We start from the raw sequence: 12,529 nt of genomic DNA on the forward strand, positions 1-12,529 counted from the left end.
TGAGTGGCTGAATTGTCTTTCTTGTACTTTTGTTCACTTCCCCCAAATAACTGAACCAAGTTTCAGCCTGTGATATAGAACCAAAAAGAAAATGCAACCAGAGGTCCCCTTTGAGCCTCTGTGTGAGCCTCCTCCCAGCTCAATGAAATCACCTTTTGGTGACCTTTTTGTTCTTTGAGTTTTTAGTTTCAAAGTTTTGTTTTTTTTTTTCCTAAAAACTTTTTTAAATTTTAAACTTCTTATTGAACATGGCCTACACACAGAAAACAGTATCAATTAAACTGAATGTGCCTGTGTAACTATCACCTCAAACAAGAAATGGGACTTCAGTGGCACCATAGGACTCCTGTCTTGACTTATTGGTCCTGCATAATTCTCCAGGCGCTTGGCTTTTGTTTTCTCTGTTAACTTAAATAATGTTGAGCTTCATTTTTCCTAACTTTTCCAAAACTGTTGTCCCCTTGGGTATTTCAGGTGGTTTTCTTCAGGCTCCCAGGCCTTAAGTGAGCTGGACATAGGGTGAGCCCCTCTCCCCCTGTGGGTAGCACCACTGCTTTCTTTGGTGGAAGTTCTTGTGTTAGTTGGCCTATTAGGATTGGTTTTGGCTGTCACTTGCTGAAAGCCCCCGGGCCTGTGGGAATCAAGGGCAGGTAGAGTTAGGAGGCACAGACTTCTAACTGTTGACTGGTGAGTCACTGGGAACACTCAGGGTGGAAAGGGTGAAACGCCTCCTTTGGAGTGTCTGATAGAGCAGAGGAATGGCAGTGACCACTAGGCAAAAATTGTCATTGGTTAGAAGACCATTTTGGCTATAGGCCCACAGTTCTCAGTTCTTCTTGCCTTAACCTCTGTGGCACATGTGGGATCCTTTCTGCTCAGAGGCAGTGCCCCAGCAGCCTAGACCTCACGGCTGCTTCCTTCAGAGCTTGACCCACAGCTGGTTCTTTAGTGTTATTGCTTTCTTGCCTGAGTCAAGAACACACCTGCCCCACTGGGACTGTCCTTTCATAGCTGTCTCTTGCCTGCTGCCATTTTGTGGAACTTCTGGATGTGGTCAGAAACGTTTCTCTTTTATTTGCTTCTCTACTACAGGCACAGCCATCATCACTGAGGAGCATGCAGCCATGTGGACCGATGGGCGCTACTTTCTGCAGGCTGCCAAGCAGATGGATAGCAACTGGACACTCATGAAGATGGGTGGGTAGAGGCATGGTTAGCCTCACTTTAGTTGACCTGATCTGGGACATGACCAGCTCTTTGGGACTCTTGGATCTTAATCTTTTATCACATCATGGACCCTTTTGAGAATTTAAGGAAAACCAAGAAATTGGCATTCCTTCAAATCTGTACCATTGCACATTCAGTTTTGGAGGGGTGTGATTCAGGGTAGTCATTTTACAGAGGGGAAATTGAAGGCTTCTCTCTTTGAGATCCACAAACTCAAGGTGTCATGTCTATTAGCACTTTGGGGTCAAAATGGCAAAGGGGCAAATACTGTCTGTTTGTTAAAGTAGCTTGGGGCTAGCAGGTATGTCAGTCTCCCTTTCAAGCCCCTCTGGTTTGCTGTCTGTCTCTAAATCTATTTTTTCTCAGGTGTGTCCCCTGTGTTAGGAAGATTACAGTGGGTTTTGTTGGCCAGTGAGTGATTCACCACAGGTGTTTTGCCAAAGATTTATCTGCTAGGAAATGATGTGACTTCATCCTGTAGAAGTTACACCAGGGGCCCTAACAAAAACTTCGTTAATAAAGTGGTTTGTTTAGTGGCTTGTAAAAAAATAGGAAAGAATCAAATAGCAAAATAAAACTCCATGCCAGCCTCCAGGCAGCTTTTTAGAATTGGGATTCATGAGCTCATTTCTTTATAAACCTTTGAATTTCCCTTTTGTGGTTATGTGGTTATACCAAGAGTCAGTAGAGAAAACAGTAAGGATAAGGACTGTTTCAGAAAATGTGAGCTTTTATTCTGTATGTATTTTACCTGAATATTAATTGCTTAATAAAAATCTATTTCAAAAAAGTATAAATAGAGAAGATAGGACTTTATTAAAGAAAAACTGGATTGTAAAAATTATAGTTCCCCTTTGAAGTTTATTTAGTAGAAACAAGAAGAAAGGGCTGTCTCTCAGGAATTGGGAAGCCCAGGACTGTGCTGACTGCCATGACAGCAGGCTCCTTTGTGCCCTCTGTAATCTTTGAAAGATTTCTTTGTGACCAAGCCTGTGCTCAACTCTCAAGTGGACTGGGGGCCTTTTCTCTGTGACCTTGACCTTGTAGATGAGGGGAAGGAATTGGTAAAATGTTGTTCCTTGCTCTGCAGTGTGATGTGAGGGAAGGATCCCAGCACCTGGCCTTGACCAGATCACTGCTTGGGTTCTTGTCAGGTGAATAGTGATGGGAAGTGACTAAATGCTGACTGAGGTGATTTTTTGCAACAACACCAGCCATGTACCTGTGTTGCGGTGATCCCAGGAGGACATTTTGCCAGGAGTTGAATGACAGTCATGCTTTTTCTCCCTTTGGTCTCATGCTCTTCCCACTCCTTCTGTATCTTTCCAGGATCTCAATCCTGGTTCATATTTTCTAAATGCTGCCAGTCCACCTTAAAGAATGTCCTTAATATAGGAACCTGCTGCTGTCCTGGTGTGGATGACTTGCACTATCTGGAAATCGTTTCTCATTAGTTCTCCTTCCCTAGGTCTGAAGGACACTCCAACTCAGGAAGACTGGCTGGTGAGTGTGCTTCCTGAAGGATCCAGGGTGGGTGTAGACCCACTCATCATTCCTACAGGTGAGTGACCTCAGTCCCTTCCAGCATGGGTAAAGAAGTGACTTCTAGACTCCTCTTGATCCTTGTTTGTGTGTGGAATGTGGCTCAGCATGATTTGGTGTCATAATAGAGGTCAAGATGGGAGAAGAGTTCTGGGACAGAGCAGGGGAAAGCCATCAGTGGTGAAGGCGTCCTCTGACAGTTCCTCACCTTACTCACCTCTCACTGGGCCCTGAGAGGGTGGCCCTTCAGTGGGTGCCTGGCTTGTAGGGCCCTGCTGCCTACCTAAGATGAAATGGTGTCCAATTCATGGCTGGCCATTTGCATGTCTTTTCAGATTACTGGAAGAAGATGGCCAAGGTCCTGCGAAGTGCTGGCCACCACCTCATTCCTGTGAAGGAAAACCTTGTCGATAAAATCTGGACAGACCGACCTGAGCGCCCCTGTAAGCCCCTCCTCACACTGGGCTTGGATTATACAGGTGAGTACCATGCTGTGTCTAGCAGGCCCAGCTTCTGCCCCCCACCTCTCATACTTGCTGCCATCTGAATCAGTCGAATCTGAGCTGCCTAGAGGACCGCCCACTGTGGACTAGCAGCACATTTGACAAAAGCAGGGGCTCTGTTGGTCTCCACTGTTGCCATCAACTTGCCACTCACTTTGGCTTGATTTGTTTTTGTAAAACTCTTCTGGGTGGCTTTTTGGATACTACTGAGAAGACTTAATTTTTCCCCTTTTACCTGCTAACTGATTCTCTACTGTCTAATACTAGAAACAGAACTTAGCAGTTTCTAGGATTTATTTCCTTTTCTGATGTTAGGGTTTGTAGGTTTACCTTCGAGGCCCACCTCCATCTTTACCTTCTGTCTGGGTGTGGGTGCTTATTGGCCTGTGTGGTAGTGGTGAGTGAGTAGCATGTTCTGTGCACTGTTTGTAGGAGACAAAAGTGTGAATCTATAACAGCAGTGAAAGGGTAGAGGGAGAGAACTGGGAGGTGGAGTTACAGAGGAGGGAGTCTTGCTGTAGAAACAGAGGTGCTTGGGGGATGTCTGGAATGTAGGCAGATTGCCCAGAGGGGTCTGGGAAGAAAACATTACAGCCTAGTCTCTCTGCCAAATTTTAAATAGCATTCTTGAGCTGATCTTCAAAACAACCATTGGTGGTGGGGCAGCCCCCAGCTTGCTTTCCTGTGTGACACCTCACCAGAGAGTATCACACATTGGGGAGGATGGGTCCAGGGTCAGCTAAATATTTTCCATCAGCATGGTTTGAATTTTTTATTTTTTAATTTTTACTAAAGCAGAGGCTCTGACGTATTGTTGTAGGAGAAAGGAAAACAAGTATTGCTGGTAAATTTTCATTTTATTATGTGCAGGGCACTGTGCTAGGTGCTGGGTAAATAAGAGATGCTTATCCTAGATACAGGTGACTGTAACTTTAGTTACCAATGCCCCTGTGGTGGGGTAGTTGGGTGACTATGGGGTGAATTCCTCTAGGCTGCACTTTTATCCTGGGAGCAGCAGGGAGGCCTTCATTGTGTTGAGTGGAGTGAGTGTGAGTTGCAAGGGGTAGTCACAGGCACAGGGAATTCCTAGGTCTTAACATTGAAAGCAATTCTTGAGGCCTCAGGAATGTAAAGTGATATTCCTATCCTGTGAGAACGGGGGTCACTTTTCTCTGCTTTGTGGTGTGTTCACATAGTTTTCTTGGTATTCCCTGTTGCATTGGTCTTTAGACAGTAGTGTAATTAATTGCTGATTTAATTGTCCTCTTTTCTAGATTATAAACCCCATCAGGACAGGGTCTGGGTCTAGTCCAGGGCTGTAACTGCAGTCAGTGACCAGCATGGTAGAGAGCTCTGGCATCTATGTAGGTGCTTCATAGGCATTTGTCATGTGAAAAAATGAATAAATTTTGCTGGTGAGGCAGTCAGGGCTCTTGATGGGCAGGTGGCTTGTCAGAGTCGTGCCTCTTGCACAGGACTTGCATCTGGGCCTCCTGCCTATGCAAGCATCAAGCTTCCTGTAAGTTATGGTGGTTGCTAAGTGTTTGGGATGGGATTTTTCACTTGACTTCTCTTGCTTCCTGGGATCAGAATTGGAGTCACAAGCATGTTTGTTTTCTATAGGCATTTCCTGGAAGGACAAGATTGCAGACCTTCGGTTGAAAATGGCGGAGAGGAACATTGTGTGGTTTGTGGTCACTGCCCTGGATGAGATTGCCTGTGAGTGCCCTGGTTTCACTGCTTGGGAGTGTAACCCGATCTCTTCTTTTGGGTCTTTGGGAATCTGTGTGTTCATGCCATTCAGCTTTCTGAGTGGCCAGGGAATAAGCCTTTTGGTGACTGTGTCACCAAATGGGTATAGGAGATGTTAGTTAGGATGAAGGAGAAAGAATGACAGCGTGTGGGGGAGGGGCTGTAGCCTCACCTGGAGCCTTATTATAGCCAGGGGGCTCCTGATGAATCCATGGGTGATGCCCACTTCTTGGGACTGTGGCTCCTCTGAGGAAGGGCATTTCCTCCAAATATTTCCTGTCAGCCTCTTATAGCTGTAGGAGTGGGATTTTAAGAGATATATATTTTTTTCTTTATACTTTTCCTATGGTTTTCCAAAGTCTTCTCAGTGAGAATGGTCTAGAAACATTTCTACCTCAGTAAACTCAGGGACTGAAAGTTCCTCTCAGGCCCTTTGATACAGTAGCAGTTTCTCAGTCCTTAGATCTTAAACTGCTTCCTTGCAATTGTTTAGAACCTTCTATTGTCTTCTAGAACCTGAAGGAATCTGGTTGAAACTTCCTCTCCTGTCTCCTATTTTCTGGCTGGATTTCACCCAGGTTGACCCAGAGGGCACTGCTTTATCTTTTTACCTCCTCCCTGGAAAAAGAGACCCTACTGCACACAAGTGTCCTGTCTCTTCAGTCCCATCTCATCTCTTTAATCCCCTAAACTTGTCAAATGTATCAGTGATATATGTCCCTAATTAGCTTAATAATTCCACCATCAGAGAAAAAAACATACAAGGCTAGTTTCTCCCCTTGAGTGTAACAGAAACACATTTTCATTTTGGAAAAGCTGAAGAGTGTGGAGGAAATAGAAGGAAGACAAAAATCACTTATAATCCTGTGAGCTAGAGACAGTGGTAATATTTCTATGCACATGTCATTTTTTGTAGCCTGTTTTTTAAAATATATCAGTGTGCTCTAAGTGTATACAAGCATATTTTAAGTATTAAGCATTCCATTAAATGACTATGCTATAAAATTTGCATAGCCATCTCCCTATGGATGACCTTTGGGTTATTTCCAGTTTTCCCACAATTTATTATAATGCTACCACCCAAATCTTGGCTCATAAATCCATATCTTGGTTTCTGATAATTTTCTTCTTTCTATTTCTTTGGCTTTGGGGTGGTGTTGGTATGTGTATGGTAGAGCTTTTGACCCATCTTTTTCACCCCTCACCAGCCCCAGATGCTGTCATTTTTTAAAAAAGGCTAATGATGGGCAAAAACTATGGTCTCACCGTTTTGCTTCAAGAGGCTGTTATGTTAAAATGGAGGCAGCATTTTTTGTGCTGGGGCCTTTTTGCCCTTTGGTCCTCCTGAGAGCAAGCATTTGGGAGCCGGAAGCCCTGGGAGTAGAGCTGTGCTCTCTGCTGGTCTCTCTAGTTTCTCAAATGCTCAGTGACCTCACTAGACCCCAGACCCTGGCTGCAGGCGGGTCCTCCACCCATCTTGGTAACAGCAGACCGTGGGTGGCCTGCAGGCTCTGGTTTCATTCATGGGCCACAGCCTCATGACTCACTGCTTTTCTTCTGCTTCTGACGGGAAGCTGTGCTTCCAGGGGCTCAGAGGGGTCCTCATTTGGCCTCCCTTGTGGGTGGGTCCTAGTTTTTCTACCCCTGGCTATTTTTCTCAGGAAGGAGAGAGTGCTTGGCTCTCCCCTTTTATTTGGGAGTGCTAGAGTTTTGTGTGCAGGAAAGCCAAGCCTGGCAGGTCACTGCTAGGCGGGTCATTTCAACCATTTGGTGGGCATTTCTCATATTTTCTGACTAAGAATTCTTCTGTTCCCATCTCGGGACAGTGACACAATGGCCTAAGAAACAGTTCTGGTGCCATCAGGTGGCAGACACCAGCAGTTGCAACTCAGAGGTGGAGCCAGGACTGAGGTTCTTGCTTTTTGAGTGATGTTTGAGTCCTTTAATAGTCATTGAGTCCATATGAAAGCCTTTCCCTCTCCGATAGGCTACCTCTTAAAGCATGACTTGGAAGCCAGGCAGGTGACAGGGACTTTGCTTTCCTTTTTTAGGGCTGTTCAATCTCCGAGGATCAGATGTGGAGCACAATCCAGTATTTTTCTCCTATGCAATCATAGGACTAGAGACGATCATGTGAGTGTTTAACCCCCACTTGGACAGCCTCCCCGCAGCTCTTCGGAGCCCCAGGCTCCCTTTCAGGTCCCAGCCTGACATTTTGCTGATGTGCTTCCTTTCTCCTGCCCTTTCCCCGTTCTCTTCTTGTCTTCCTTACCCTAGGTGCTTATTTATATCCTGCCTCTCCTTTAACCCCTCATATGACTTGAAGTCTATGAAAGCATTTATAGTACCATGAGATTAAGAAATAAGTAGGTGAGGATATTTGGACAAAGCTGGAGTGAGGTTAGTTCACAACATTCCTGCTGCAAGGTCTTGTTCGGGCTGCATATTTGATTCCAGGTTTATAGCAGCCAGTGCAAAGGGATATAAACGTGTATAGGTTTAATTATGCCATGCTGGGTCCACAATGCAAATAAACACAGTCATTTTGAAGGTCAGAAATGATCATTTTAAGGTCTGAGAAAGTCCCCTGAACTGTGCTTTGTTAAATTGTCAGTTTATCTTTTCAAAGCCTTGTTTGTGGCCTTCCTGTCATTGTTCTTCTACTGGATGGCTTTCTTCATTTGGACAGTACATTTATTGAGTGCCTGCGCTGTGTGCTGGGGGCCTGTGTTAGGTGTTAGGGTGAATGACAACAGACAATCTTGGGTTAGAGTTGGGAAGATAAGTGTCTCTTCTACCTGAGGGATTCAGGCATGTAAGTGGGCACCAGCCTGTCAGGGGGTACGAACAACTTCTAGCAGGGGCCTAGACTAGACTTGGGGTTCAGAGGCCACTCTTAGGGAAAGTAATATTGAAGCAAAGATTATGGGTAAGTGTGAATTAGCTGGTGAATGGCAGGGTGAGGAGGAGTGCGCAATGTGATCAGGTGGAGGGAACAGCATTTTCAGAGGCCCCGGCAGGAGTTAGCAGCGCATGTGGAGGACCCGCAGTGGTTCAATGTGGTCAGAGCCAGAGTGTGGCCAGAAGGTAAGCAGGGGCCACAGAAAAGAAAGGCCTGTGGGCCAAGCTTAGGAGCTCACGCTCTTGTCCTGAGAACAACAGGGAGCTACTGAATGAGCTGTTCAGAGGGAACCACATGATCAGTCTTATAAATTGTAAAGAATGTAATGACTGAAAAATAGAATGGATGGGGCCAGACTTGGAAGCTGAGAGGTGGTGGCCCAAGCTGGGGTGGCAACTGGCCAGACTGCAAATAGAGCTGACAGATGTGATGGGCACTTGGCTGTAGGTTCCAAGATCTTAATGGAGGAGAGGAGAGGTGTCAGGGAGGACAGTGCCCAGGTTTCTGGCTTGGGTAGTTGGTGGATGATAACCGCATACTGGATGGGAACACAGTTGGGAGGGCAAGATTCATGGAGGCAGTGGAAGGGAGGAAAAGCTGCTTGGATTTGGTTCCTGGCAGAAAGAACCCATTTTGTGTGTGTGTGTCTATGTGTGTGTGTGTATTCTTACCTCCTTACTCATGTGCCCTCCTTTTTCTGTCACCCACCTCTGACCCTTATGCAGGCTCTTCATCGATGGGGACCGCATAGATGCCCCCAGTGTGAAGGAGCACTTGCTTCTTGACTTGGGCCTGGAGGCTGAATACAGAATCCAGGTGCTTCCTTACAAGTCCATCCTGAGCCAGCTCAAGTCCCTGTGTGTCGACCTCTCCCCGAGGGAGAAGGTGTGGATCAGCGACAAGGCCAGCTATGCTGTGAGCGAGGCCATCCCTAAGGTTGGTGGTCCCACTCTGGCCTGCCTGAATCCTGCTAGCCCCTCTAGTTCTGGCATCCTATATACCTGTTTTTGGAGCAGAGGCTGTGGGGTCTGTGCTGTTGTCTTTCTCAATCAGACTTAGAGCTGGAGCTATATCGAGGTCTGAGGCCCTTCTAGCTCATTGAGGCCTGTGTCAGCCAGAGTGTGGCATGAAAGATGGTCTTAGGTGGCACACATTCATACTTAGGTTTATTTAAACGTGTTTGTTTCAGCATTTAGTGTGTATGAAAAAAAAATATAAACAGCGTATGGGGCTTTGATGTTTTGAAAATTATTTAGGACAGAATGCTAAGTAAATAAGGGTGCAGATGGGGTGAGAACACCTTCTGTGTACACCCTGTCTTCCACCTACTGTTTTAGCCTAGGAACTTGAGGCCTTTGAGGGCATTTGTCAAAGATCAAACGATCATAACAGCAGCTCCTTCTGGGCAATGCTAAGCAGTGGGTACCTGTTGCCTCATTTTAGGTGGAGTCTGGGACAGGACTGGAATCTAGGCCTCTTTAGAAGGAAGCTTTTCTTCTGTTGTGCCCTGGGCTTCTGGTTGCCAAGTGCCTGTGGCAGGCTCAGCATTGTCCTCTCCTCCACTGAGCAGTGGTCCCACCATTCTGGGAGAAGCTGAGGCCTGGTTCTCTAGACACAGCTTGTCATTGCATCCCTGCCACTGTCATACTGTGTGTGACCTCTGGCAAGCCACTCAGTCACGAAGAGCTTTACTTTCTTTATCCAAGTAGTGATCACTCTTGCCTTTCATGTTTCATTAGGGGTGTGTGTGTGTGTGTGTGTGTGTGTGTGTGTGTGTATGAGAGAGTGGGAGAGAGGGGATAGAAAAGCAGTATGAGAAATTATATGCCAGGTGCTCCGAAGCCCCCTTCCTAGTGCTAAGTTTTAACTTATTCTCATCCTTGATGAGCATGTAGTGAACTCTGACCACAACTGCTGAGGCTTGGAAAGGGGTATCTTGCCCAGGGTAGCAGCCTGCGGCCTCTGAGCTGTGGGGCAGGGATGGAGGAGGACGTCTTGTATGATATTCTTATTTCTTTTAAATGAACTCAAACTCCTTTTATCATGCTCAGGGTCATCTACCAAAGTGGGGGGGTCTCCAGGCCCCAGGGGGCTGGTGCGGCCTGAGTGGAAATCCTCAAGTGTGTTTTGTTTGGTGAAGGGGTGACTACATGGTCAGGGCAGGTGGAGCAGGCCCTGTTTCCCATTCTACTGCCCTGTGTCCCCAGGATCACCGCTGCTGTATGCCTTACACCCCCATCTGCATTGCCAAAGCTGTGAAGAATGCAGCCGAGTCAGAAGGCATGAGGCGGGCTCATGTGAGTAGAGCAGCCAGAGCAGAAGATGGGCTGGGAGGGGCCAGAAGGTTCAATCCCTCACCTACTGAGTGGTCCTGGGCCTGGCACAAGTTGGACTCTCTCAGCCTCAGTCTTCTGGACCTTCCAGAGATGATTAGAGAATGAAATAAAACACTCAATGGGTTAGGTCTTTACAAAGTATAAGGTACAGCCTTATACTTTGTAAAGATGGTGGTCTGGAGGATGGTGAAGATGTGAAGGTGATGAAGAAAAGGGGCTGGATTATGTTTCAAGGTGGGGTGGGGGGTGCCCAGAAAGATCTGGTATCAGAGACAGCTTTGGAGCAGTGTCTTGTCTTTCCTGGCTCCTGTAGGGCAGGAGTTCAGCCTTGGGGAACTGCCCACGCTTTGAGGACCCTTCTTGCCTGTTTCTCAATTACTGCTAGCAGAGGAGCCTGTTCTCTGTTAATAGGAATTGCTGTCAACTAGCTTCCAGGAAATGTCTGCCTGTAAAACCCTGATTGCTGGTGGTTGGTGATCCGATAGGTGCTACTCTTTCTGGATTGTTTTAGGGGTGGCCCTCTGAATTTGGCCCTCTAACTTTCAGTAATAATTTAAAAAATGTCTCTGTGTTTGTACAGATTAAAGATGCTGTTGCCCTCTGTGAACTCTTTAACTGGTTGGAGAAAGAGGTTGGTTCTTAGACATCATTGAACACATGGATATAAATGATTCCGAGAAATACCTACATGGGATCTCTAACTGTGGCTTCCTCTGTGCTCTGTTGATCATGTGGTCTAATTTTAGTGATCTCTTTTAGTAACTTTTTCTCTAACTTTGGTGTGTATATGCATATTTTAAAATTTTTAATTATAGAACATAGTAACAAGGAAGAAGAAAAATTCTCTAACACAGTGGATCCTTTTTGGATTAGGAAGACATACTAAGTGGAATTTAAGGAAAAGTAGAATAGGAAAAATGACCCTTATTATTATAGGTGATTTGATTATACTTGGAGAAAACAGACCTTTGTGTACATTTTTTTAAATACTTTTTTTTTAGTTGTAGTTGGACACAATACCTTTACTTTATTTATTTATTTATTTTTAATGTGGTGCTGAGGATCAAACCCAGGGCCTCGAATGTACTAGGTGAGCACTCTGCTGCTGAGCCACAACCCCAGCCCTCTTTGTTTACATTTTGAACTTTAACCCATAAAACTTTTTGTATTAAATTGGATCATCCATTAATTTCTTGCCTATCCATCCCTGTAGTTGACAAGAATGCAACTTCTTTATTAAACAATATTGTGTCCCCTTTAAATTTTATGTTATAAACAACTCTTTAATTGGAAAAAGGAAATATCCTTATTTTCCACTATTCTTCTCCATGGTTTTATTTGTCCGTATTTATATTTTTTCAAATGATTTCTGTTTTTCAAGATATAAATAATTTTGTATGTCTTTCAGTATGTAGACATAATTTTGTATTTTATTTTCTTCACTTAGGATCATGAACATGAGCATTTTCCATGTGCTTTGAGGCCTTAAGAAAGCATCTAAATAGAGACTGCATCTAATGGGAAGACTGATTTACTTACCCATTCCTCCTATTTTTGATTGTTTCATTTGTTTTTAATATTTTTCTATTTTCAGTAACTCTGCAATGATATCTTTGCATTTATCCTTTTTATTTCTTTAGGATGATTTCCTAAAAAGGGTGAAAAATTAAACAAATATAAATGCTTCTGCTTTAGATATTTTGGTGAGAACCTCTGGAAATTCCCTTCCTGTTAAAGAGCAGACAGTTGTGTCTTGTAGATTAGACAGCTAATACTGGGAATTGAGGAAGAAGCAAGCTTTTAATGTACTTTCTTAACATGCACTTTTTTTGCAGGTTCCCAAAGGTGGCGTGACAGAGATCTCAGCTGCTGACAAAGCTGAGGAATTCCGCAGGTGAGGTTCCATTTGGGAGATCAGTGAACTGTATGCTGAGTTGCCTGGCAAGGTAAATGAGGCTGGAAAGGTCCTGATTCTCAGCACGGTCCAAAATGTTTGAGCAGCTTTGCCCTCTGTGTCTTTTCCAGGCAACAGGCTGACTTTGTGGACCTGAGCTTCCCCACAATTTCCAGTACGGGACCCAACGGCGCCATCATTCACTACGCGTAAGGCATGCGGAGGAGCCTGGCTTTGCTGCTGCTTCTGCACAGGAGCCTGAGCAGGGGAGAGACATTATTTTACCAGAGGCCCCTGTGCCCACCTCTGTATGTCTGTTGAGACTATAAAATTCAGGGAAATAAGACCTCAGAGGTCTTACTTTCTCTAAATT

The 12,529-nt window shown here is 45.1% G+C and overlaps 1 protein-coding gene across 6 annotated transcripts in view; it reads left to right on the plus strand.

Moving 5' to 3' along the window:
- Xpnpep1 (X-prolyl aminopeptidase 1) overlaps nucleotides 1–12,529 on the plus strand; it is a 51,846-nt gene that overhangs the window by 27,425 nt on the left and 11,892 nt on the right. For all 6 annotated transcript variants that reach the window (XM_005320660.3, XM_040272108.2, XM_078052229.1 and 3 more), the window contains 10 exons: nucleotides 1,093–1,197; nucleotides 2,696–2,788; nucleotides 3,105–3,248; nucleotides 4,896–4,991; nucleotides 7,076–7,157; nucleotides 8,652–8,862; nucleotides 10,134–10,223; nucleotides 10,843–10,893; nucleotides 12,098–12,156; nucleotides 12,288–12,365. In XM_005320660.3, the coding sequence (XP_005320717.1) occupies nucleotides 1,093–1,197; nucleotides 2,696–2,788; nucleotides 3,105–3,248; nucleotides 4,896–4,991; nucleotides 7,076–7,157; nucleotides 8,652–8,862; nucleotides 10,134–10,223; nucleotides 10,843–10,893; nucleotides 12,098–12,156; nucleotides 12,288–12,365 (1,009 nt within the window). The remainder of the gene's footprint in view (nucleotides 1–1,092; nucleotides 1,198–2,695; nucleotides 2,789–3,104; nucleotides 3,249–4,895; nucleotides 4,992–7,075; nucleotides 7,158–8,651; nucleotides 8,863–10,133; nucleotides 10,224–10,842; nucleotides 10,894–12,097; nucleotides 12,157–12,287; nucleotides 12,366–12,529) is intronic.

Source organism: Ictidomys tridecemlineatus, chromosome 1 (assembly GCF_052094955.1).
Source record: "Ictidomys tridecemlineatus isolate mIctTri1 chromosome 1, mIctTri1.hap1, whole genome shotgun sequence".
Classification (NCBI taxonomy): domain Eukaryota; kingdom Metazoa; phylum Chordata; class Mammalia; order Rodentia; family Sciuridae; genus Ictidomys; species Ictidomys tridecemlineatus.